This window comes from Chenopodium quinoa, unplaced genomic scaffold (assembly GCF_001683475.1).
Source record: "Chenopodium quinoa cultivar QQ74 unplaced genomic scaffold, ASM168347v1, whole genome shotgun sequence".
Lineage (NCBI taxonomy): Eukaryota > Viridiplantae > Streptophyta > Magnoliopsida > Caryophyllales > Amaranthaceae > Chenopodium > Chenopodium quinoa.
In genome coordinates this window covers 5,873,772-5,901,508 of record NW_018743574.1, presented here as the reverse complement: position 1 = coordinate 5,901,508, position 27,737 = coordinate 5,873,772, and the positions used below count along the sequence as shown (strand labels likewise).

Genomic DNA, 27,737 nt, shown 5'->3' with positions numbered 1-27,737 from the left:
TCGGAGTCAAAATTTTGACTAGACTAGTAAGTTACACCCTCCCTCGGTCCCTCCACTAGACCCTGCCCCCCAATTTAAAGGTTATTAACGGTCTTTGCAAACGAGAATCTCACCATCCTCCCAATTCTAACGCCACCAACCTTCTCTCTCTTCCTCTGACTCTCTATCCTATATATCTCAAATACGTCATATTCTAGTCTACAATTTCTTGTTTTCCAATCAATCCTATCCAATTTCACTTTTACTTCTCTAATTCTATAAATACCGAAATTACGAACCCTAGAAATTCAATTAGGAATTTTACAAACATCAAAATAATAAAAAATGGAGGTGAAGAGTGAAAATGGTTCTACTGAGAAATCGTCGGAAATTCCACCTCCGACGAATCCAATGGTTACGCCGATTCTTACAGATCTTTATCAGTTAACTATGGCGTATGCTTATTGGAAAGCTGGCAAACACAATGAACGTGCTGTGTTAGTCTCACTTTACCTTCTTTTATTTTTCTATATATTTTTTAATCTTGTGTTTTGTTCGTTCAATTCAGTAATTCTGTCTTTAATCATCGATTTTGAAGTGTTTTTGATTAAATTTATCGACTGATCGAAATAATATACAGGAGAATTATTCGAGAAGGAATTAGTTAATGATCATTTTTACTGATAGTACATTGATGTATGATTGTAATAGTATATGATTGAATTGCTATGTTATGAAATTGATGAATTAAATTGTTGTTTTTCGTTTTTATGCTGGTTATAAGAATTAAATAATTAATTCAATTTAAGTTGTATGGAATGATGATGAATTTATGTTGAATTTTTTTTTGTTTTCTACTATGAATTGTAGGTTCGATTTGTTTTACCGAAAGAGTCCTTTTCATGGAGAATTTACTGTATTTGCTGGTTTAGAAGAATGCATAAGATTCATCGCGAATTTTAAGTTTACAGAAGAGCATATCGCTTTTGTCCGAGAGGCCTTGCCTGGTACATGCGAGGTAATTGTAAGACTTATTGCTTTTTTTTTTTTTTTTTTTTTTTTAATTGTCTGCTATGATATGATTTTCATTGTTAAGAGTTTGCTTGATTGAGTCGAGTTGAGTAGTAAAGTGCTCTTTTAATTTTACTACGAGTATATACTTTTACTTGAACTCGAAACAGTTGTGTTCTTACTTTCTCATAGAGGTTTGTTTACATATAAATGAGGCGTGCTTGAGTTTGTTCATGTAATTTTATTACATTCTCTGAAAAATGTTTTAAAATTTCATCAATTGAAGTTATTTTTCTTAAATGATAGAAAACTGGAGGGAGAAATATTTGTAAAACTTTAAAATCATAGATTGACATATTAAGTATAGAGGTCTGGTTATTTACAATCAGATGAGCTTGAGTTTGTTCACGAATTTTAATTAGATTATGAAATAAGTCTTAAGCTTTAATTTGAAGTTATTTTTATACAAAATGTGACGGAAAAATGGTGGGAGAAATATTAGCGGAACATTAAAATCACAGATTGGCATATTAAGTACTCCGTATAAAATTTTAATAGAATTTAACTGTATAAAGACAACATACATTAAATGTAACGTGCTATATAACAACTTAATTAGGTTTCAAAAAAAATAAAAAAATAACAACTTAAGTACTGTTGGAATCGTCTATTCTAGTTGTTCGTGAAGATATACTAGAGGAGTAAAATGGGGTTTGATTAGTTCACGTGGCTATTTACTTAATAGATTATCTTTTGCTGAGTGTGTTCTTGGACATAACGGTTCATTATATTTCTGTGCATGTTAGTTATATGTATTTTTCAGATATTCCCTTGTGCATATGATAACTTCTTTTTTTTTTTTTTTTTTTTTGGGGGGTGGGGGGAGGGGGGTGGTGTGTGGGGGTCATAGACTCATAGGTACGAAAGAAGAATAATGAAGTTATGCAGGTTTGTTTCAGTTGGTTAGTTTGACATGACATACACGATTATTATATCTTTACTCTTGCTCTAGGTTGACCTGTATGGCTAGCAAACAATCAGTACATTTTATGTGATTTCAGTTGAGTGTATTTAGACCATCTCAAACTTCACAAATGAAATTGTCTCTTGGTTTGAAGTGTATACAAAAAGCATTAGTTCTCATGGGAATGTGTTTTGCTGGAAACTAGTCAAGTCAACAATTCCTAGTGGCGTACATAGGTTGATTTTATGTGAGATTCAAATTCAGGTTTAGGAGTTAAGAGTGACAGCATAGACCTCACATAGTCACTGTCATCTATTCTCTAGGTCCTAATTTAGGCGAAATAGTTCAAAGTAAATTTGTTAGAAGAACTGTACGCAGTAACACTTTTGTGAGAAAGAGCCTTTTAAAAAAAAGTGGGAAATGAGTTCTATGTTGTAATTTGGAAAATTGAGGTAGGGAAATACAACATGGAGGGAAATCTGGGAAAAAGATTGGAAAAAATGTTTTTTTTTTTTGGGTTTACGTGTCACGTGTGAGCCACGTGTTAGTCAATGCCCGGAGTTCCAATATCAAATCTTGGAATCCAACTGAAAGTCCTATTTCACTATTAAGTAACGATAAAAGGTCCTTTTGCAACATTTTTCCAAAATTGGTACTTTCTCATAAAAGTGATACCATAAAAGGTGTTTCCTCTCATATTTTCCATAGTTTGGTAAGGATTTTTTTAACGATCAAGACTTGAGTGCAAAAAGAGTTATAGCTGTTAGTTATTGGAAAAAACAATGAAGAAACTTTTTACAAGATGTATGAACTTATTTTGAAATTGTTCAATTTGTCTTCTTATTTCCCTCCCATTTCTTCAGTACTCGGTCTTTATGATCTTCCCTCTTGGTATGCCTATTTTTATACATATCTTGGTTTATGTAGGCCATATGCTTACTTTATCAGTTTTTGTTTTTAAAGCATGAGTGTTTTTATTTAACGTATATTTCTTGTTGTATATCTTGTAAGTTGCTTATCTTCTGTTTTGATCCTTCAGGAGGGTTTTTTGGATTATCTTCGACAGCTGGATTGTTCCGAAGTTGAAGTCTATGCTATTCCGGAGGGGTCAATCGTTTTTCCAAGGGTACCCCTGTTAAGGGTGGAAGGACCAGTTGGTGTAAGTTGTAATCATTCTTCTGTTGTCTATTTCTTGGCCTTCAGCACCTTTTTTTTTTTTGGAGCTTCTTAATTGAGCACAGTGCTTCTATTTTATCAGGTGGCCCAACTGCTAGAAACAACTCTTGTCAACCTTGTCAATTTTGCGTCATTGGTGGCTACCAATGCTGCAAGGCACCGGATTGTTGCTGGAAATTCCAAATTACTACTTGAGTTTGGTCTTAGAAGGGCGCAGGTCTTACTTTTGTGTATCTTGCTATCAGTAATGCTTTATAATTTAAGTCTTTTGCTTGCCCATATTAAATCTAAAATCTGTCTTACTGCACTATAGGGCCCTGATGGAGGAATTAGTGCATCAAAATATTGCTATATGGGTGGCTTTGACGCAACAAGGTAAACTCTGTAAATGGCAGATTTTTTGAGTTTCTAATTGATGTATGCTTCTCAATTGCATGTCCTTGTTCATGGTATTTCAAAAATATGGATGGCCTAGTATACAGCTGTTTCTGTCTCAGGCTTTTACCATTCCTTGGATACAACTGAATTTCACTGGCACAGTTTATCTGGTCAAATAGATTGTATTTTTAACAAACATTGCTTCCTTGCTTGGCTAATATTGTAACATAATTTTTTATTTTTATTTTTTAATTTTATTTTTTTTGATGAAAATTTTGTTTTTAAAAATAGTTGCATATTTGGGCTGTGTGTGTGTGTCAACTAAACTACTTTTCTTACTCTTTTGTACAGCAATGTTGCAGCTGGAAAGTTGTTTGGAATCCCGCTCAAGGGAACACATTCACATGCCTTTGTTAGCTCATTTATGGTGAGAGATGCGCCTAATATTGTCATCTTTTCTCTTCTTCATACTTTATCTTTTATAACTCTATATAGTACACTATGTAATAAACACTTTATTAATTGGACCCTTAAATTAACCTCAAGTACCAATGTCGCACCCTCAACTCTTCAACGTGATACACCTGGAAATTTACCGGTACGAGTACCTTAGTCTGAGTACATAGAATAGATGCAATGTAAATGGTGATATTTAAAAGATGGGATAGGTGATGTCATGCCATATTTGCACTCTTACCCTTTCAAATGAATTGTTTTGTTACTGAAGTTGTTTGGGAAGCTTAAGAAATGTAAATGAGAGATCATTGAAGTTGATCTCATAAAAACTTGGTATTGCAAAGGAATATGATAAAAATTCACAAAAAATAAATGTTGCCTTTAAACCAGTCATATAACACATTGCATATGGGCCTGGAATCTACTGGTTCATGTAGCTTCATCTGATTTAGATAGGCTTCTCAAAGATTAACTAAATTATTCTTGAGGTGACATGTGAAGAAATTTACAGTCACCCCATTCACATAACTAAGGTGACATGCTATAGAACTTGTTAGTAGCACTTACAAATTCCAAATACTATATTATATGAGGGTTTTTCCTAACGGATGCTCCAGATGAGGGGTTAATTTAAAAAAAAAACTTGTCTTCATGTAATCTTAGAAAGTGCTTGTGAACTCTGACATGGTCTATTTTCAGTTTCTGCTTCTTTAGATACTATGTAAACAAGGAAATCAGTTAATGTGTATAAGAGCTGCAAACTTTAAAATCTGGAAACACAGTGTATCATTTACTATACCAAGGCTCTCTCTCTGTTTGACACTGGCCAAATATGATGAAAAAAATGTTCTGCTTCTGCCTAAATAATTTGATATGCAGAGTCCTGACGAAATTGTGGAGAAATCGCTCAAAAGTGCTGATGGCTCAACTTCTTGTGAGGATTTTGTCAATCTGGTTCAGACATGGTTAAACAAAATTCAGGTCTTGTGTTTAGCTTCCCCAAAGTGTTTTATATTGTCCTAATAACCATAGTTTTTTTTTTAATGGCCTCTTTCTGTATGATATTTTGACATTCATAGTAATTAGTAAGAATTTTCATTTGCAAAAATTATAACCTAACACTGTATAATCAATATGGCAGTTTCAGGGATAGGAATATAGGATGGGTATGATAGCTCTAGCTTGGATTAGCAATCTTCTGTTTGAAATTTCTTCTTGTTGCATTGTAGACTTTGTATTGTCTGAAAAGTTAGGATATGTGTTCTTTTGCTTGGTTACTGCTGTTTTCGATTAGCGGCAAGATAATTTTATATTACTGAACTCAAATTTCTCAATTAAGGCTCCAGAATAAGAGAAGATAACCTATATATTTGTCCCAACCCTCCCACCAAAAAAGGGAAAAGAGAAAGGAAGATTATATCAAATAAACTACTCGCAGTATTAACCAAAGGGAAAAGCCCCCTTTTCACTGCTTAAATTTTGCCATGCCCTCAAATATGTTACTTGGCGAACAGTCATGAGCACTTCCAACTTCCAAGTCATCCTGACATTTCAATCAAAAGAATACTTCCTGTTTTTGTTTATATTCATTCTTTTATCTTTAAAAACTGTTTGTAGATTAGGAGTTTAGACCATAAATAAGAAGGGGTGAACTCGAAGGTTTTTTTTTCTTTTTTTTTTCCTCCTCGCCTTTGGAAGTGGATCATCCTGGTTGCTTTGTGAGCATGCTTGCAATGGTTTTGAATGAAGTTGCAGAAATGGTTAGGGAATATACGATGATCTTACTGATCAACTGAATAACTTTGTGTCGTATAAATGTCCATATCAAGTGATGGCTGGTTAGATGGTTCCATCCTCCATTTATGACTTGACCTTTTGTGTCTTATGTTTTCAGCTTTATCTCTATCAGACATAGTACTTGCATTAACTTCTCTGCTTGCTTTTTCAGAGGACGAAATTTTTGACTGGTGGCTTTGGTGATACCAATTTAAGCGAGTTAGCTGCTTTTACCTCCTATGCTCTGGCATTCCCTGATAATTTTTTGGCCCTAGTGGACACATATGATGTAAGTGTTACTAATTCTTACTGTGATTGGTTCCAGAGCGTAAATCTTTATATGTATCCTTAAGAAAGATTAAACACTTTACTTTTTATATGACCATATGAGCTTTTCAATTCTTGCATACCTTTGTAGTGATGTAGTATTATCTTGCTTTTCTTCATAGTTTTACTCTAATAAATGATTAATGAAAAAAAACTTTGTGGCAAAGTGGTCATTATCCTCTTGCTTGTGTCACAAACCACACTATATTTTTTATCATTAGGTTTTTTCCCTACTTTTTAAGAATTCAATCTAGGCTCCTAGTCAATAAAGATTCGTTTTTGCTGCCTTCATGTCTCTTCTTCATTATTAGAATGAATCTGGGGAAAAAAAAATGTAAACTTCTCTATGTTGTCTGCCTTTTGTGATCTGGATTTAGTTTTTTGTGCAAATTAGAGTTGATGTAATGCTTTAAGTAGTCAACAATAAAAGTATAAAACATGCTTAGCTCCTAGTCAATAAAGATTCGTTTTTGCTGCCCTCATGTCTCTTCTTCATTATTAGAATGAATCTGGGGAAAAAAAAATGTAAACTTCTCTACGTTGTCTGTCTTTTGTGATCTGGATTTAGTTTTTTGTGAAAATTAGATTTGATGTAGTGCTTTAAGTAGTCAACAATAAAACATGCTTAGCTCATACAATTCAATATTGTTTTTTTTTTTTGGGTAGTTTTCAACTCTAGGTTATTTCACTCTTTGCCGCCAAATATGCCTATTTGCTCTTTTGGTTGATAGCAGTAGCTACTTTGATGGTCAACTATCATATAGCAATTCTTTAAAGGATTAGTTTTGTTTCGATCTTGCCCAAAAGTTGATATGTTTTATCTTTATAATATCAAAATCTTTAAAATTCTACTCTGCTCACTGCGCTTTCATTTGTGCATATCTGTTCAATGTTAAGATAGGGAGAGGAGTATTCTTTTATTCTGTTCTCAAATTCTCTTGGCCCTGAATCCAAAGTACTTGAAATGTTGTGATGTTATATACTTTCATTAGTTACAATTCATGTGGGTTTCATGTGTTACTTTGTTGTCAAAGTTGGAGGTTATGTACCCTATTTCTGATATTCTCTTTTACCATTTATAGCCATCACTATTGTTTATTTATCACTATATCGTGGAAATAATTAATTGGTGACACTAATTTTTTACCAGGTTCTAAGGAGCGGTATTCCAAACTTCTGTGCAGTCGCTTTGGCTCTCAGAGATTTAGGGTATGGAAGATTTATTAATACATGATTTAGTTGATAAACTTTTCTGATCATACTTTTCCATCATTTCATCTACATGAGACTATGAGAGTGCATTATCTTAGTGTAAAATAAATAATTGCATTTTGCAAACAAAGATGGTCTATAATTAAAGTCTAATGATGCTGATACAATACAGATGTAAATTGGCCAACTTGATTCGGATTATAGTGGTTGAGTGATGATGATGTGTCCTTGTAAATAATTGCTAAAGATTGGACAAATAGATTGTGGCAACAGAAATTTGTCGCACTTCTCATAAGACAAATATGAATTGGAGTAGGAATAGGATCATTATAATTATAGTAACACAAAATATTCTGTACTACCCTTGAGAGTTAATAAAATATATTTCCATATAAAAAAGGGATCATATAGTATAATACTATAATACACTCAGGATTTTCAATACGTAACAACCTGTCTCTTCTGTTTGTATAGACCTTGAGTATATGACGTGTTGATCATTGAAAACTAAGATTGTTTTCTCAACATCATTATCCATGATATGGTTTTCAGGTACAAGGCCATGGGCATTAGATTGGACTCTGGTGACCTGGCATATTTGTCTTGTGAGGCTCGTAAGTTTTTTCAGGTGATTGAGAAAGAATTTGGAGTACCAGATTTTGGAAAGATGAGTATTACTGCTAGCAATGATCTCAATGAGGAAACCTTGGATCATTTAAACAAACAGGTGATTATAAATATTCTGTTGTACTCCATATTATTTCCTTCCTATTGCTGCTGTTTAGCGTTGCTAAAATTTCAATTAAATTTATAGCTTCAAAGGTTTGTAAAAGGAAAAAAATTCACTGAAATAACGTATGGCAACATATAATGATCATATATGGTTCCAAACGACATTATATTACCCTCGCTGGTATCTCAAGATTGTTCGACACCGAGTCCCGAAACCTCCGAAATTGGCCAACAAGCGTGTATTATAGCCTTCAATTTTGCTAATTTTTGACTTTTTTGGACCTGGAAACAAAAATTGCCGAGAAGATACCTACAGACCCTAATACCCTTCGGGAGTCCAATTGGGTGGGTGGAACCATCCAATTTTCATTTAAGCATGCAATTTACCAGTTTCCGTACACGCCTCTTGTATTGGCTATAGGCTTCCACGAGGTCTTTATGTAGCTGACTTATGGTTATATATGGGTCTAAACAGCCTCATATGACCTCGAAATGCATCCCGTAAAATTCCTTGAATTTCTGACACCGGGTCCGGAAACTTACTAAATTGCTTCGATTTCGAGTATTATAGCCTTTAAATTTGGCTTCCGTTCATTATTTTTTCACCTCATAAGATTATGCATCCAAGTAATTCCATGGCTTTCGAAAGGGCCTTGGGAGTCATGGATGATGCCCAGAACCATTTTATTCATTCTTAATCACCATGTCTTAAGCCAACGATGGCATGCCCTCAAACGATAAAACTAGTTGTTTGTATGCCTTGTCCTTGGGTACACATGTCTTCTGCACATGCCTCACGCCCCCTTGCACCATCCCATACCCCCAACACTTTGGCTTTGTGACTTGTCTCAATCCACTACTTAGCATTCTATGAGTCTTTCATTCCTTCCTCGGATAAAGTTTGTGTAATTTAATAGCCTCAGGAGGGAACAATGCCTATGTCCGGAAGTGGTCCATCCCGCATTCTTAGTTAACCCATTTCCGTGTGGCTTTATTATTCGGATGAGTATTTATTTCTTTCGTCTTGAGACTGTTTCACTACTACTCCTCCAGTGAGATAAGGGTTGAATTCCCCTTTTTGGTTTTCTTTCTTCCTTGAGCTCTTCTTATAATTTTAGCATGGCCCTATCGCTTATTCCCTAAAAAGGTTCTCTCAGCCCAAGGTACTATCCTCTAGTCCGTCTTGTAGGAAATAATGTATGACAACATATAATGATCATATATGGTTCCAAACGATATTATATGACCCTGGGATGTATCCCCGGCATGTAAAAACTTTTCGACAACAGGTCCCGAAACCTCCGAAATTGGCCAACAAGCGTGTATTATAGCCTTCAATTTTGCAAATTTTTGACTTTTTTGGACCTTGAAACAAAAATTGCCGAGAAGCTACCTACAGACCCTATTACCCTCCGGGAGTCCAATTTGCCTTTAACCATCCAATTTGCCTTTAAGCATCCAATCTACCAGTTTCCGTACACGCCTAACGCCTCTTGTATTCGCTATAGGCTTCAACAGGATCTTTATGTAGCCCACTTTTGGTTGTATATAGGTCCAAACAACCTCATATGACCTCGAAATAGGCCTGATCACGGATCGGATATCCGATCCGAAAGGGGATTTCGGATCGGATATCCGTATCCGAGAATACGTATATTTGCTATTTGTATCCGATCCGAAAAGTTCGGATATCCGAATTTTTCGGATCGGATATATCGGATATCCTATATCTGACTACTTTGATTACGAGTTGTTTTAAATGGCAAAATTGATATTTTTTTTTTACCCATTTTCTCCTCATGTTACTCACAACCTGAACAAAGAGAGAGAAAATAGATGTGTAATTATCCTATTAAAAATAATTATCCTATTAAAAAAATGGACTTGTAAATACTGTCCACGGCTAATTTAGTCATTTCCAGAATAAAAAAAAAAAAAAGAAAATAATGAAATAACAAAATACAAATAATCTGCCATGGCTGCCAATTTGCCAAAATGCAAACTAATTGGATAAGTGCTACAAAAGTACAAATTATATGACAAAGAAAATTTAAAGTCCAAATACATTAATTTCCAAATAGTTAACAATACGTCAATAGTCAATACATGCATTTTATCTTATACTAAAAAATAAGTCATCAACGCCGGAAACCGATAGCGGATCAACAAAGTATGAGCATACGGCAAGTCAACAACTCTACAAAATATGAGATCAAAATATTAGATAATCATAAGATAAATAAAAACAAAAAAGATGCAGAAATTAAACTATAATTTTTTAAATATTCAAACTAAACAAGTATTACCTTCTAATACTAAAAGTAATCATCAATGACGGAAACCGAAGGCGGATCAACAAGAGACGACAACTCTACAAAAAACACGATGAAAATACATTGTTAAGCAAAAGACAAATCAAAACAAATGCTAAAATAGGAGATTAAACTGATCAGAACATAATACAGATTACAGAACATACAATTAAACTGATCAGAATCATCAGACCATTTGACATGATTAAAAAAAAAAGAGAGAGACAGCAAATAAAGTATAAAGACTATAAACTGAAGTCAGTCATAATCATTCAAAATATTTAATAAAAAAAAAAAAAAGGGAAAAAGTATTACCCTCTTCAATTTGTTGAATGTCATCGATACTTTCTTCAATCATAAGTGGACCACGTGTAGTGCGCATCCAATCTTGTGCACAAACCAAAGCTTCAACCATATGTGAAGAAAGTGAACTACGAAATGGATCAAGTACTCTTCCACCGGTGCTAAATGCAGATTCGGATGCAACCGTGGAGACCGGAATGGCTAATACATCCCTAGCCATTAGACCAACTATAGGATATCTATCCACCCCTTTTTTCCACCATCCCAAAGCATCAAAACTCCTACCGATAATATTAGGTTCTCTATCATCCATCAAATACTTGTCCAAATCAGTTTTTTTGTCAAAAACTGTTTGTCCACCAATATCCCTCTCAAACTCAAAATCAGCCTGATCATGCCAATCATTATAGTGTTCGAAGTCTTTTGAAGCCAAATCAATATTTTCAGAAACACTTGACACATTTTGAGATTGTAAAGCAGCATAATGTTCATACAAAGAAGTCAAAGTTTCCATCACCATATCATACAACTGGGTGGCCTTGTCAGAATCATATTGATCATTAATAGCCCACTTAACATAATGCATTTTGCGTCTAGGGTCAAGCACAACAGCAACATACAACATCAAGTTAATGTTATCCACATTTTCCCAATATTTGTCATGCTTTTTCTTCATCCCATTGGCCATTGACCTTTCCTTAACATCAACACTTTCACACTTTTTTTTAATCATCTTGCCAATTGTGACAAGTTCTAACAAATACACATTAGTAGTAGCATACAAAGACCCCGAGAGTCTCAAAGTAGCATCATAAAAAATCTTAAGAAAGGGAATCAAAGAAGCAACACGATCCCAATCCATATCAGTAGGAACACCTGACATCTTTGTTAACTCTAAAAAATATTTCCCACCATCAGAATTTTCAAGCAAATCAAAAGCCTTATGAAAAATCAAAGCATACTCCAACATCAAATAGGTGGAGTTCCACCTAGTTTCAACATCCAAACAAAGCTGACGTTTTGATTCAATTTGTTCTTGATTCACACAATTTCTGAATTTTTGCAATCTGGCAGGTGAAGATCTAACAAACCGAACAGCATTACGTATTTTTTTTATTGATTCATCACATTCTTTCAAACCTTCTCTTACTGTCAAATTAAGAATGTGAGCTGCACACCGCATATGCACAAATTTACCCTCTAAAACAGTCCCATCTTTCCATCTTAGTAACCTCTTCCTTAAATATTGGACCCCTACATCATTTGAGCTTGCATTGTCTACGGTAATGGTCATTACTTTAGTGGTACCCCACTCAAGCAAACATTTTTCTACCCCTTTACCAATAGCCTCACCTGAATGGCCACTAATTGGACAAAAATTTAAATTTTTTTTGTGCAAGTTCCAGTTGTGATCAATAAAATGGGCTGTTAAACACATGTATGACAGATTTTGGCAAGAGGTCCATGTGTCAGTAGTGAGAGAAATACGAGAAGAACACTTGCTAAAATAACTTTTCAGTTTTTTTTTTTCATCTAAAAACACACGATAGCAATTTCTAGCTACTGTAAAACGAGAGGGGATAATGTAATTAGGCTGAACAACAGACATAAAGTAGCGAAAACCCTCACGATCAGCAAACCTAAAGGGTAATTCATCCATTATTATCATTTTAGCAAAAGCTTTCCGACCCTCCTCCTGCCTAAACTTCCAAAATTCTAGTTTACCCTTTTTTTCCCCACTTGCATTATCACCTACACTAACATCTCCTAATGGATGCTGACTTTGCTCACTTTGAAAAGCAAGAAGCATTTGGGATTTGCTCACATTAGGGGGATATTCTTTACACCTTTCTAAATGATTTTTCATAGCACTTGTACCCTTTTTAGAGTCACCAGTAACATCAACAAAACAATACACACATTTTGATCTTTTATCCCCATCTTTTACTATTAACTCAAAATGATCCCAAAGCCAAGATCTTTTCTTTTTACCTTTTTTTTCAGCTCCATCAGCATCACTAGTAGTGGTTGAAGGCCTTTTTTTTGGTGGCTGTGGTGGTTTTTCAATTCCAGCATGCTCCTCATTGGCAGCGGTTGACGCCAAGGGCTCCTCTTCAGTTGGTTGATTTGCTATGTTAGCAGATTCTACAGTAGCATCATCCATCTAAAACACATAAATCAAAATGTAAACTAGTTGACAAAATAAAACTGAATTTACTTATTTTTTTTCAATCACAAGTTCTTTCACAGACTAATTTAAATCACTAAATCAGCAATTCAGCAGCAGTACGAGCATAGGATGACCTTGGTGGAGGAGTGAGGGGCGCCGCTTCTGGTGAAGGAGTGAAGGAGTGAGGGGCGTCGTCGCTTCTGGTGAAGGAGTGAGGGGCGCCGCTGCTTCTGGTGGCCTGGATGAGTGAGGCGCCGCTGCTTCTGGTGGATGAGTGAGGCACTGAGAAGGAGTAGAGAGGAGACTAAGAGAGATCAAGAAAGAACTCAGACAAGACTAAGAGAGGAGTGAGAAACTGAGAAGACTAACTGATAGGGAGAAAAGAAAGAGGAAAGAGGCGGATTTGAAATTAGGGTAAGTTGAGATTTTGTTGGGCTTGGGCTGTAGGGCATATGGATAATATTTGAACTTTAAATCTGGGTAAAAAAAAGTAATTTTCGGATATCGGATCGGATATCCGATCCGAAATCCGATATCCGACTTTAATTTCGGATATTCGGATAACCGAAATTCAAATTTTCGATATCCGATATCCGAAAATTTCGGATCGGTTATCCGATCTGAAAATGTGTTCGGATCGGTTACCCTAAATTGTCGGATCGGGTGCGGATCGGATCTTCGGATTATCGGATAATCAGATAGTTTTTCCCAGGTCTACCTCGAAATGCATCCCGTAAAATTTCGTGAATTTTTGAAATCGGGTCCGGACACCTAATAAATTGCTCCGATTTCGTGTATTATAGCCTTCAAATTTGGCTTCCATACATTATTTTTTCACCCGTCAAGATTATACATCCAAGTACTTCCATGGCTTTCCAAAGGGCCTTAGGAGTCATGGATGATGCCCAGAGCCATCTCATTCATCCTTAATCACCATGTCTTAAGGAAACGATGACATGCCCTCAAACGACAAAACTAGTTGTTTGTGTGTCTTGTCCTTGGGTGCACATGTCTTCTACACATGCCACAAGCCCCCTCGCACCCTTCTTTCATTCCTTCCTTCCTCAGATGAAGTTGGTGTAATCTAATAGCCCAAGGAGGGAACAATGCCTATGTCCGAAATTGGTCCATCCCGCATTCTTAGTCAACCCATTCCTGAGTGGCTTTATTATTCGGATGAGTGTATATTTCTTTTGTGTTAATACTGTCCACTCCTCCAATGAGATTAGGGTTGAATTCCCTTTTTTGGTTTTCTCTCTACCTTGAGCTCTTCTTATAATTCTAGCACGGCCTTATTGCTTATGGCCTAGAAGTCTTTCTCAGTCCAAGGTACTATCCTCTAATCCATCTTGTAGGAAATAACGTATGCCTACATATAATGATCATATATGGTTTCAAACGACATTATACGACCCTTGGATGTATCCCGTGTTATCTCAAGACTTTTCAGGACCGGGTCCCGAAACCTCCGAAATTGGCCAACAAGCGTAAATTATACCTTTCAATTTTACAAATTTTTCGAGAATCTACCTACAGACCCTAATACCCTACGGGAGTCCAATTTGGTGGGTTGAACCATCCAATTTGCCTTTAAGCATTCAATTTACCAACTTCCGTACACGCCTCTTGTATTGGCTATAGGTTTCCACAGGATCTTTATGTTGCCGACTTATGGTTGTATATGGGTCCAAACAACTCATGTGACCTCGAAATGCATCCCGTAAAATTCCGTGAATTTCTGATACCGGGTCCACACACCTACTAAATTGCTCCGATTTCGTGTATTGCCTTTCAAATTTGGCTTACGTACACTATTTTTTTACCCAGCAAGATTATGCATCCAAGTACTTCCATGGTTTCCCAAAGGGCCTTGGGAGTCATGGATGATGCCCAGAACCATCTCATTCAAACTTAATCACCATGTCGTAAGGCAACGATGTCATGCCCACAAACAACAAAACTAGTTGTTTTTATGCCTTGTCCTTGGGTGTGCATGTCTTTTTCACATGCCACACGCCCCCTTGGACCATCCCACACCCCAACACTTTGGCTTTATGACTTGTCTCAATCCACTACTTAGCATTCTGTGAGTCTTTCATTCCTTCATCGGATGAAATTGGTGTAATCTAATAGCCTTAAGAGGGATCAATGCCTATATCCGGAAGTGTCCCATCCCGCATTCTTAGGTAACCCAATCCCGAGTGGCTTTATTATTCGGACGAGTGTATTTCTTTTGTCTTGAGACTATTTCACACCTACTCCTCTAGTGAGATGAGGGTTGAATTCCCTTTTATGTTTTTTTTTTTCTTTTCTTGAGCTCTTTTTATAGTTCTAGCACGGCCCTATCGCTTATGGCCTAAAAAGTCTCTCTCGGCCCAAGGTACTATCCTCTAGTTCGTCAGGTAAGAAATAATGTATGGCAACATATAATGATCATATATGGTTCCAAACGTCATTATATGACCCTGGAGATTATCTCAAGACTTTTCGACACCGGGTCCCGAAACCTTCTAAATTGGACAACAAGCGTGTATAATAGCCTTCAATTTTGCTAATTTTGGAATTTTTTTGGACCTGAAAACAAAAATTGCCGAGAAGATACCTACAGACCTTAATATCCTTCGGGAGTCCAATTGGGTGGGTAGAACAATCCAATTTGCCTTTAAGCATCCAATTTACTAGTTTCCGTACACGCTTCTTGTATTGGCTATAGGCTTCCATAGGATCTTTATGTAACTGACTTATGGTTGTATATGGGTCCAAACAACCTCATATGACCTAAAAATGCATCCCGTAAAATTCCGTGAATTTGTGACATCGACTTCGGAAACCTACTAAATTACTCCGATTTTGTGTATTACAGCCTTCAAATTTGGATTTGGTACATTATTTTTTCACCCGCCAAGATTATGCATCCATGTACTTCCATGGCTTCCTAAAGGGCCTTGGGGTCATGGATGGTGTCCAGAACTATCTCATTCATCCTTAATCATCTTGTCTTAAGGCAACGATGACATGCTCTTAAACGAAAAAACTAGTTGTTTGTATTCTTGTCCTTGGGTGCACATGTCTTTTGCACATGCCACACGCGCCTTTGTACCATCCCACATTCTAACATTTTGGATTTGTGACTTGTCTCATTCAACTACTTAGCATTCTGTGAGTCTTTCATTCCTTCCTCGGATGAAGTTGGTGTAATCTAATAGCTGCCGGAGGGAACAATGCCTATGTCCGGAAGTGGTCCATCCCGCATTCTTAGTTAACCCATTCCTAAGTGGCTTTAATATTCGGATGAGTGTCTATTTCTTTTTTCTTGAGACTATTTAACTCCTCTAGTGAGATAAGGATTGAATTCCTTTTTTTGGTTTTCTCTCTAACTTAAGCTCTTCGTATAGTTCTAGCACGGCCTTATCGCTTATGGCCTAAAAAGTCTCTAGTCTGTCTTAAGGTATCTCAAGACTTTTCGACACCGGGTCACGAAACTTCCGAAATTGGCCAACAAGCTTGTATTATAGCCTTCAATTTTGCTAGTTTTTGACTTTTTTGGACCAAGAAAAAAAATTGCCAAGAAGCTACCTACAGACCCTAATACCCTCCGGGAGTCCAATTAAGTGGGTGCAACCATCGAATTTGCCTTTGAGCATCCAATTTACCAGTTTCCGTACACGCCTCTTGTATTGGCTATAGGCTTCCACGGGATCTTTATGTAGCCGACTTATGGTTTTATATGGGTCCAAACAACTTCATATGACCTTGAAATGCATCCCGTAAATTTCTGACACCGGTTCCGGACACCTACTAAATTGCTCCGATATCGTGTATTATAGCCTTCAAATTTGGCTTCCGTACATTATTTTTTCACCCTGCAAGATTATGCATCTATGTACTTCCATGGCTTCCCAAAGGGCCTCGGGAGTCATGGATGATGCCCAGAACCATCTCATTCATCCTTAATCAGCATGTCTTGAGGCAACACGATGGCATGCCCTCATACGACAAAACTAGTTGTTTGTAAGCCTTGTCCTTAGGTGCAGATGTCTTCTATACATGCCATAGGCCCCCTTGCAGTTGCACCATCCTATAGCCCAACGATTTGGCTTAGTGACTTGTCTCAATCCACTACTTAGCATTATGTGAGTCTTTCATTCCTTCATCGGATGAAGTTGGTGTAATCTAATAGCCTTAAGAGGGATCAATGCCTATATCCGGAAGTGTTCCATCCCGCATTCTTAGGTAACCCAATCCTGAGTGGCTTTATTATTCGGATGAGTATCTATTTCTTCTGTCTTGAAACTGTTTCACTCCTCCATTGAGATAAGGGTTGAATTCCCTTTTTTGGTTTTCTCTCTTCCTTAGAGCTCTTCTTATAGTTCTACCCTATCGCTTATGGCCTAAAAAGTCTCTCTTAGCCTAAGGTACTATCCACTAGTCCGCCTGAGGTATCCAAGACTTTTCGACACCGAGTCTCAAAACCTCCGAAATTGGCCAACAAGCGTGTATTATACCCTTCAATTTTGCCAATTTTTTTACTTTTTTGGACCCGGAAACAAATGTTGCCAAGAATCTACCTATAGACCCTAATACCCTCCGAGATAATTGGGTGGGTGGAACCATCCAATTTGCCTTTTAGAATCCAATTACAACTTTATGTACACGCCTCTATTATTGGCTATAGGCTTCCACGGGATCTTTATGTTGTTCACTAATGGTTGTATATGGGTCCAAACAACCTCATATGACCTCGAAATGCTTCCCGTCAAATTCCGTGAATTTGTGACACCGTGTCCGCACACCTGCTGAATTGTTTCGATTTCGTGTATTATAGCCTTCAAATTTGGCTTCCGTTCATTATTTTTTCACCCGACAAGATTATGCATCCAAGTACTTCCATGGCTTTTACAAGGGCCTTGGGAGTCATTGATGATGCCCAGAACCATCTTAATTATCCTTAATCACCATGTCTTAAGGCAAGGATGGCATGCCCTCAAATGACAAAACTAGTTGTTTTTATGCCTTATCCTTGGGTGCACATGTCTTCTACACATGCCACACGCCCCCTTACACCATCCTACACCCCAATACTTTGGCTTTTTTACTTGTATCAATCCACTATTTAACATTCTGTGAGTCTTTTATTCCTTCCTCGGATGAAGTTGGTGTAATCTAATAGGCTCATAAGGGAACAGTGCCTCTCTCCAGAAGTCCATCCCGCATTTTTAGTTAACCCATTCCCGAGTGGCTTTATTATTCGGATGAGTGTCTATTTCTTTTGTCTTGAGACTATTTCACTCCTACTCCTCCTGTGAGATAAGGGTTTAATTCCCTATTTTGGTTTTATCTCTTTCTTCAGCTCTTCCTATAGTTCTAGCATGACCCTATCGCTTATGTCCTAAAAAGTCTCTCTCAGCCGAAGGTACTATCCTCCGTCTTGTAGGAAATAACGTATGGCAACATAAAATGATCATATATGGTTCCAAACGACATTATATGACCCTAGGATATATCCCTTGGTATCCCAAGACTTATCGACACCGGGCCACGAAACTTCCGAAATTGGCCAACAAGCGGGGTATTACAGCCTTTAATTTTCCCAATTTTTGACTTTCTTTTTACCTGAAAACAAAAAATGCCGAGAAGCTACCTACGGACAATACCCTCCGGGAGTCCAATTGGGTGGGTGGAACCATCCACTTTGCCTTTAAACATCCAATTTACTAGTTTTCGTACACGCCTCTTATATTGACTATAGGTTTCCACGGGATCTTTATGTAGCCGATTTATAGTTGTATATGGGTCCAAACAACCTCATATGACCTTGAAATGCATCCCGTAAAATTCCGTGAATTTTTAACATCAGGCCCAAACACCTACTAAATTGCTTTGATTTCGTGTATTATATAGGCTTTTAATTTGGCTTGCGTACATTATTTTTACAGCCAGCAAGATTATGCATCCAAGTACTTCCATGGCTTCCGAAAGGGCCTTGGGTGTCATGGATGATGCCGAGAACCATCTCATTCATCCTTAATCACCATGTCTTTAAGGCAACGGTGGCATGCCCTCAAATGACAAAACTAGTTGTTTGTATGCCTTATCCTTGGGTGCACATGCCCCATTGCACCACGCCCCATTGCACCATCCCACACCCCAACACTTTGGCTTTGTGTCTTGTGTCAATCCACTACTTTGCATTCTATAAGTCTTTCATTCCTTCCTCGGATGAAGTTGGTGTAATCTAATAGCCTCAAGAGAGAACCGGAAGTGTTCCATCCCGCATTCTTGGTTAACCTATGCCCGAGTGGCTTTATTATTCGAATGAGTGTCTATTTGTTGTCTTTGAGACTGTTTCACTCCTACTCCTCCAGTGAGAGAAGGGTTAAATTCCCTTTTTTTGTTTTCTCTCTTCATTGATTTATTTTTATAGTTCTAGCACGTCCCTATCGCTTATGGCCTAATAAGTCTCTCTCGGCCCAAGGTACTATCCTGTAGTCCTTCTTGTGGGAAATAACGTATGGCTATATATAATGATCATATATGGTTCCAAGTGACCCTGGTTTGTATCCCCTGGTATCTCAAAACTTTTCGACACCGGGTCCCGAATTCTTCGAAATTGGCCAACTAGCGTGTATTATAGCCTTCAATTTTCCCAATTTTTGACTTTTTTAGACCCGAAAACAAAAATTTCCGTGAATCTACAATTGGGTGGGTAGATACATCCAATTTGTCTACAAGCATCCAATTTACCAGTTTTCGTACGATCCTCTTGTATTGGCTATAGGCTTCCACGAGATCTTTATGTAGCCGGCTTATGGTTGTATATGGGTCCAAACAACCTCATATGACCTTGAAATGCATCCCGTAAAATTTCCGTGAATTTCTGACACCGGGTCCGAACACCTACTAAATTGCTCCGATTTCGTGTATTATAGCCTTCGAATTTGGCTTGCGTATGTTATTTTTACACCCGGCGAGATTATGCATCCAAGTACTTCCATGGCTTCCGAAAGGGCCTTGGGAGTCATGGATGATGCCCTGAACCATCTCATTCATCCTTAGTCACCATGTCTTAAGGCAACGATGGCATACCCTCAAACGATAAGACTAGTTGTTTGTATGCCTTGTCCTTGGGTGGACATGTCTTTTGCACATGCCACACGCCCCCTTACACCATCCCACACCCCCTTGGCTTTGTGACTTGTCTCAATCCACTACTTAGCATTCTGTGAGTCTTTCATTCCTTCCTGGGATGAAATTGGTGTAATCTAATATCCTCATGAGGGAACAATGCCTATGTCTGGAAGTGGCCCATCCCGCATTCTTAGTTAACCCATGCCCGAGTGGCTTTATTATTCGAATGAGTGTCTATTTCTTTTGTCTTGAGACTTTTTCACTCATTCAGTGAGACAAGGGTTGAATTCCCTTTTTTGAGCTCTTCTTATAGATCTAGCACCGCCCTATCGCTTATGGCCTAAAAAGTCTCTCTCAACCCAAGGTACTATCCTGTAATCCGTCTTGTAGGAAATACCGTATGGCAACATATAATGATCATATATGGTTCCAAACGATATTATATGATCTTGGGATGTATATCCTGGTATCTCAAGAGTTTTCGACACCAGGTCCCGAAAACTCCGAAATTAGCCAACAAGTGTGTATTGTAGTATTCAATTTTGCCAATTTTTGACTTTTTTGGACCCGCAAGCAAAAATTTACGAGAAGCTACCTACAGACCCTAATACCATTCGGGAGTCCAATTGGTTGGGTGGAACCATCCAATTTTCTTTTAAGCATCCAATTTACCAATTTCCATACACGACTCTTGTATTGGCTATAGGCTTCCACGAAATCTTTATGTAGCCGGCTTATGGTTGTATATGGGTCCAAACAACCTCATATGACCTTGAAATGCATCACGTAAATTTCTGACACCGGGTCCGAACACCTACTAAATTGCTTCGATTTTGTGTATTATAGCCTTCAAATTTGGCTTGAATACGTTATTTTTATACCCGGCAAGATTATCCATCCAAGTACTTCCATTGCTTCCGAAAGGGCCTTGGGAGTCATGGATGATGCCCAGAACCATCTCATTCATCCTTAGTCACCATGTCTTAAGGCAACGATGGCATACACTCAAACGATAAAACTAGTTGTTTGTATGTCTTGTCCAGTGCACATGTCTTTTGCATATGCCACACGCCCCCTTACACCATCCCACACCCCCAACACTTTGGCTTTGTAACTTATCTCAATCCACTACTTAGCATTCTGTGAGTCTTTCATTCCTTCCTAGGATGAAATTGGTGTAATCTAATAACCTCAGGAGGGAACAATGCCTATGTCTGGAAGTGGCCCATCCCGCATTCTTAGTCAATCCATGCCCGAGATAAGGGTTTAATTCCCTTTTTTTGGTTCCTTTCTCCTATTTGAGCTCTTCTTATAGATCTAGCACTGCCCTATCGCTTATGGCCTAAAAAGTTTCTCTCAACCCAAGGTACTATCCTCTATTCCGTCTTGTAGGAACTAACGTATGGCAACATATAATGATCATATATAGTTCCAAACGACCTTATATGACCTTGGGATGTATATAGACTTTTCGACACCAGGTCCCGAAACCTCCGAAATTAGTGGGTATTATAGTATTTAATTTTGCCAATTTTTGACTTTTTTGGACCCGCAAACAAAAATTGACGATAAGCTACCTACAGACCCTAATATCCTCAGGGAGTCCAATTGGGTGGGTGGAACCATCCAATTTGCTTTTAAGCATCCAATTCACCAATTTCCATACACGACTCTTGTATTGGCTATAGGCTTCCATGGGATCTTTATGTAGCCGGCTTATGGTTGTATATGGGTCCAAACAACCTTATATGACCTTGAAATGCATCCCGTAAATTTCCGTGAATTTCTGACATCAGGTCCGAACACTTACTAAATTGCTCCGATTTCGTGTATTATAGCCCTCAAATTTGGCTTGCGTACGTTATTTTTACACCCGGCAATATTATGCATCCAAGTACTTTCATGGCTTCCGAATGGGCCTTAGGAGTCATGGATGATGCCCAGAACCATCTCATTCATCCTTAGTCACCATGTCTTAAGGCGATGATGGCATACTCTCAAACGATAAAACTAGTTGTTTGTATGTCTTGTCCTTAGGTGCACATGTCTTTTGCACATGCCATACGCCCCCTTACACCATCCCACACCCCCAGCACTTTGTCTTTGTGACTTGTCTCAATCCAGTACTTAGCATTTTGTGAGTCTTTCATTCCTTCCTCGGATGAAATTGGTGTAATCTAATAACCTCAGGAGGGAACAATGCCTATGTCTAGAAGTGGCCTATCCCGCATTCTTAGTTATCTCATGCCCGAGTGGCTTTATTATTCGAATGAGTGTCTATTTCTTTTGTCTTGAGACTTTTTCACTCCTCCGGTGAGATAAGGGTTGAATTCCGTTTTTTGGTTTCCTTTCTCCTATTTGAGCTCTTCTTATAGATCTAGCACTGCCCTATCGCTTATGGCCTAAAAAGTCTCTCTCAACCCAAGGTACTATCCTCTAATCTGTCTTGTAGGAAATAACGTATGGCAACATATAATGATCATATATGGTTTCAAACGACATTATATGACCCGGGAAGAATCTCTTGGTATCTCAAGACTTTTTGACACCATTTCTAGAAACCTCCGAAATTGGCCAACAAGCGTGTATTGTAGCCTTCAATTTTGTAAATTTTTGACTTTTTTGGACCCAGAAACAAAAATTGCCGAGAAAATACCTACAGACCCTAATACCCTCCTGGAGTCCAATTGGGTGGGTGGGTGGAACCATCCAATTTGCCTTTAAGCAACTCCGTACACGCCTCTTATATTGGCTATAGGCTTCCACGGGATCTCCTTATGGTTATATATGGGCCCAAACAACCTCATATGACCTCGAAATGCATCCCGTAAAATTTCGTGAATTTCTGACAGCAGGTCTGAACACCTACAAAATTGCTCCGATTTCGTGTATTATAGCCTTCAAATTTGGCTTCCGTACATTATTTTTTCACCCTGCAATATTATGCATCCATGTACTTCCATGGCTTCCCAAAGGGCCTTGGGAGTCATGGATGATGCCCAGAACCATCTCATTCATCCTTAATCACCATGTTTTAAGGCAACGATGGCATGCCCTCATACGACAAAACTAGTTGTTTGTATGACTTGTCCTTGGGTGCACATGTCTTCTACACATGCCACACGCCCCATTGCACTATCCCACACCCCCAACGATTTGGATTTGTGACTTGTCTCAATCCACTACTTTGCATTCTATGAGTCTTGCATTCCTTCCTCGGATGAAGTTGGTGTAATCTAATGGCCTTAGTAGAGAACAATGCCTATGTCCAGAAGTGGTCCATCCCGCATTCTTAGTTAACCCATTCCCGAGTGGCCTTATTATTCGGATGAGTGTCAATTTATTTTATTATGAGACTATTTCACTCCTACTCCTCTAGTGAGATACGGGTTGAAGTCCCTTTTTTGGTTTTCTCTCTTCCTTAAACTCTTCTTATAATTCTAATACTGCCCTATCGCTTATGACCTAAAAAATCACTCTCAATCCAAGGTACTATCCTCTAATCCTTCTTGTAGTAAATAACGTATGACAACATATAATGATCATATATGGTTCCAAATGACATTATATGACCTTGGGATGTATCTCATGGTATCTCAAGAGTTTTCGTCACCAGGTCCCGAAACCTCTGAAATTGGCTAACAAGCGTGTATTATAGCCTTCAATTTTGCCAATTTTTGACTTTTTTGGACCCGGAAACAAAAATTGACGAGAAGCTACCTACAGACCCCCTAATACCTTCCGGGAGTCCAATAGGGTAAGTGAAACCATCCAATTTGCCTTTAAGCATCCAACTTACCAATTTCCGTACACGCCTCTTGTGTTGGCTATAGGCTTCCACGGGATATTTATGTAGCTGACTTATGGTTGTATATGGGTCCAAAAAACCTCATATGGCCTTGAAATGCATCCCGTAAAATTCCGTGAATTTCTAACACCGGGTCTGGACACCTACTAAATTGCTCCGATTTTGTGTATTATTGCTTTCAAATTTGGCTTCCGTACATTATTTGTTAACCCGACAAGATTATGTATTCAAGTTCCTCCATGGCTTCCCAAAAGGCCTTGGAAGTCATGGATGATGGAATCATCTCATTCATCCTTAATCACCATGTCTTAAGGCAACGATGGCATGCCCTCAAATGACAAAACTAGTTGTTTGTATGCCTTGTCCTTGGGTGCACATGTCTTCTGCACATGCCAAACGCCCCCTTGCACCATCCCACACCCCAACGATTTGGCTAGGTGACTTATCGTAATCAACTACTTAGCATTCTGTGAGTTTTTCTTTCTTTTCTCGGATGAAATTGGTGTAATCTAATAGCCTTAGTAGGGAACAATGCCTATGTCCGAAGTGGTCCATCCCGCATTCGTAGTTAACTCATTCCAGTGGCTTTATTATTCGGATGAGTGTCTATTTCTTTTGTCTTGAGACTTTTTTCACTCCTCCCGTGAGATAAGGGTTGAATTCCCTTTTTTGGTTTCTTCTCTCCTATTTGAGCTCTTCTTATAGATCTAGCACTGCCCTATCGCTTATGGCCTAAAAAGTCTCTCTCAACCCAAGGTAACATATAATGATCATATATGGTTCCAAACGACATTATATGACCTTGGGATGTATCCCCTGGTATCTCAAGGGTTTTCGACACCAGGTCCCGAAACCTCCAAAATTGGCCAACAAGTGTATATTATAGTATTCAATTTTGCCAATTTTTTACTTTTTTGGACCCGCAAACAAAAATTGACGAGAAGCTACCTACAGACCCTAATATCCAAATATCCTCCGGGAGTTCAATTGGGTGGGTGGAACCATCCAATTTGCCTTTAAGCATCCAATTTACCAATTTCCATACACGACTCTTGTATTGGCTATAGGCTTCCATGGGATCTTTATGTAGCCGGATTATGGTTGTATGGGTCCAAACAACCTCATATGACCTTGAAATGCATCACATAAATTTCCGTGAATTTCTGACACTGGGTCCGGACACCTACTAAATTTCTCCGATTTCGTGAATTATAGCCTTCAAATTTGGCTTCCGTACATTCTTTTTTCACCCTTCAAGATTATGCATCCATGTACTTCCATGGCTTCCCAAAGGGACTTGGGAGTCATGGATGATGCCCTGAACCATCTCATTCATCCTTAATCACCATGTCTTAAGGCAACGATGGCATGCCCTCAAACGACAAATCTAGTTGTTTGTATGCCTTGTCCTTGGGTGCTACATTCTATTTGTTCTTGCTCAAATAGCATTTTTTTTTACTATCCTAATCTGAGAAACATATAATGTGATTTACGTTTTCTTGGCCTCTCAAGTCTCTGCTGTTCCAGAAGTAGATTTTAATGCATTCCACCATCTTAGGGTGCTATAAGGTAGGAACTTCACTGAGGGTACAGGGTCCTTATAATCTTCAGGTGCATTTGCCATACCCTCTTTTGAATCTTCCCGACTTATTTCTGCTTCTTAGAATGTGTCAGGTCTGCTTTCAATTCTCTGGGTGATTGAATACCTCATTTTTTATTTTTAGAGTCCTTTGAAAACCTTCCTGACCCTGTAATTAAAAAAGGGCATACAGATTTTTAGCCTTCTTTCTATTAAAAGTTGTTGGAGTCTTTTATTCACAAAGCTATTGCTTTGTATTATCTGTCTAGCAATCTGCAATATTTTACTCTTTTTTCCTTCTGTTTTTATTTGGATTGATTTCGCATAGACAGGGTCATCAAGTTGATGCATTTGGAATAGGAACCTATCTTGTTACATGCTACGCTCAAGCTGCATTAGGTTGTGTCTTCAAGCTTGTTGAGATTAATAACCAGCCCCGTATGAAGTTATCTGAAGATGTTTCCAAGGTAGGTTTGTGCTTTCTACTAATTTTGGGGATGAAATGTTATTTTTGAGAAGCTTTGTAATTCTTTTTGTATGTATTATCTAGGTATCCATTCCTTGTAAAAAACAATGTTACAGATTGTACGGGAAAGAAGGATACCCGTTGGTTGATTTGATGATAGGAGAAAATGAACCTGCTCCAAAGGTATGAGGTGACTGATAAGCAACCAAATCTCTCTTAATATTCCCCCCCCCCCCCCAACACACACACACACACCTCTCCCTTCTCTCACTCTCTCATTAAATCTGTTTATTGCTTTCAGTGTTATCTCTTTTAACTTTTATTAAAAGAGCTAACCCAGTAGCTTTACAACATTCCTAAAGAAAAGATGGACAGCCCCACCCCCTCAGGAAAATGAAAAATAATAATGGATATTGGGATCTTTTTTTGTTTAACTATGCATGCAACTTGAAGTTAATGACCTAATAGTCAAGGAACAATTTATTAATGCATCATCTTCACATCCTTCAGTCTTCTGCCTTGCTAACCTTTGATTTGTGAAAGCATTATAAAACTTACTGATAATGCCATTTTTTTTATTGGAAACTTGAGATCATATTGAGTCAGCCTTTAGATGGCTTTCCCCTTGCCACTACGTAGCTTTTTATGGAGTGGAAGAACTAAAAAATTATGTAAAAGTTTCTCCAATTTTGATGTTTCCCCCTGAGTGAGAAGTAATCAAATTTGTGTTTTGGCTGACAGATGGGAGAGAGAATTCTCTGCCGTCATCCATTCAATGAGTCCAAAAGGGCTTATGTGGTGCCCCAGCGAGTCGAGGAGCTATTGAAATGTTACTGGAGAGGTAGCTCAGGTGAGCTTCCAGTCTGTTCCTCTTCATCATATGCAATCATTTGTTATCCATTTGAACTGAGTGTTCCTTTGCTACAAATAGCTATAATTCAAGAACAATGACTGCATATGCATGAAGGAAATGCTCTTATTTTCTCATGGATCACATGATAGTACTTTTAACTGTATCCAGAGAGTGGGCTTCATTGTGCAATACTTAGTTGCCTGAAAGTTTTTTAAATGATATTTGTTTCATGCAGCTAAAACGAGAGAAGATATGTTACCTCTGAAGGACATCAGAGATCGGTGCATAAGGCAGCTGGAGAAAATGCGCCCTGACCACATGAGGAGATTGAATCCTACTCCATACAAGGTAGCCTTGACATCCTTTATTTTCTTGTATGATTAGAGAGTTCATTGACTGTTATAATATACTGATGTTTGTGCGTTTGGATGCAGGTGAGTGTAAGTGCAAAGCTCTATGACTTCATTCATTTCTTATGGCTAAATGAAGCACCTGTTGGTGAATTACAATGAAGTTGCTTCAAGGGTAGGCGAATTTATGCACCGAGGTATTGAAGACAGAGTAGCAATCATTTAAAATTTAGGAGTATTGTGCCAAATGCAAGAAACTCATAATTCATGTGTACATTTTAAGTTATAGTTGCTTTTTTTTGGATAGTTTTGCTAACTTTTTAAATATTATCTTTCAGTTAAATTTATAGTTGTTTACTTCGTCCCCCATATTTTTTAACATGTTGCTAGAAATTTTGTTTTTCTTTAGTATTTTTTCAGATTTAGAGTAATAATATTATTGTTCTTTAGAATCAAGTGAGCAATATAACTTCAGGACATTGTATTATTTGCACAGCAGCTTAAGGCTTGCAGAGTTGAAGCTACTTACATATGGCGAGAAGTTGAAGCTTAACTGGTATATTAATTAATTTGTCAGTATGCAGCATTCCAGATTTTTGTCGTACTTCGTATCTAATTTCTACATATAAGTTTATGTTAAACATTGAACATATTTCTTAGAAATTTGTTACTCAATAGTCAATATTAAACTTAATCTTTGAACATGTTTTGCTTTTATCAAGCTTTAATCTCTTAGATCCATTGCTTAGGAAAAAAT

General features: G+C 37.8%; 1 protein-coding gene across 4 annotated transcripts; it reads left to right on the top strand.

Moving 5' to 3' along the window:
• The first annotated feature begins 104 nt into the window (after nucleotides 1–104).
• On the top strand, nucleotides 105–27,697 carry LOC110682320 (nicotinate phosphoribosyltransferase 2-like). 4 transcript variants are annotated; one of them, XM_021858634.1, is made up of 16 exons: nucleotides 105–476; nucleotides 850–997; nucleotides 2,994–3,113; nucleotides 3,213–3,347; nucleotides 3,444–3,505; nucleotides 3,860–3,935; nucleotides 4,844–4,945; nucleotides 5,913–6,029; nucleotides 7,218–7,276; nucleotides 7,832–8,006; nucleotides 25,644–25,778; nucleotides 25,862–25,960; nucleotides 26,519–26,627; nucleotides 26,866–26,978; nucleotides 27,065–27,177; nucleotides 27,480–27,697. In XM_021858634.1, exons 1-15 carry the CDS (start codon nucleotides 325–327, stop codon nucleotides 27,140–27,142), a joined length of 1,680 nt encoding a protein of 559 aa, XP_021714326.1. In that variant the 5' UTR covers nucleotides 105–324; the 3' UTR covers nucleotides 27,143–27,177; nucleotides 27,480–27,697. The 4 variants fall into 4 exon arrangements, with proteins under 4 accessions (XP_021714326.1, XP_021714327.1, XP_021714325.1 ...); XM_021858635.1 differs by having other exon boundaries at nucleotides 27,477–27,697; XM_021858633.1 differs by lacking the exon at nucleotides 27,480–27,697 and having other exon boundaries at nucleotides 27,065–27,386.
• Nucleotides 27,698–27,737: the final 40 nt, after the last annotated feature.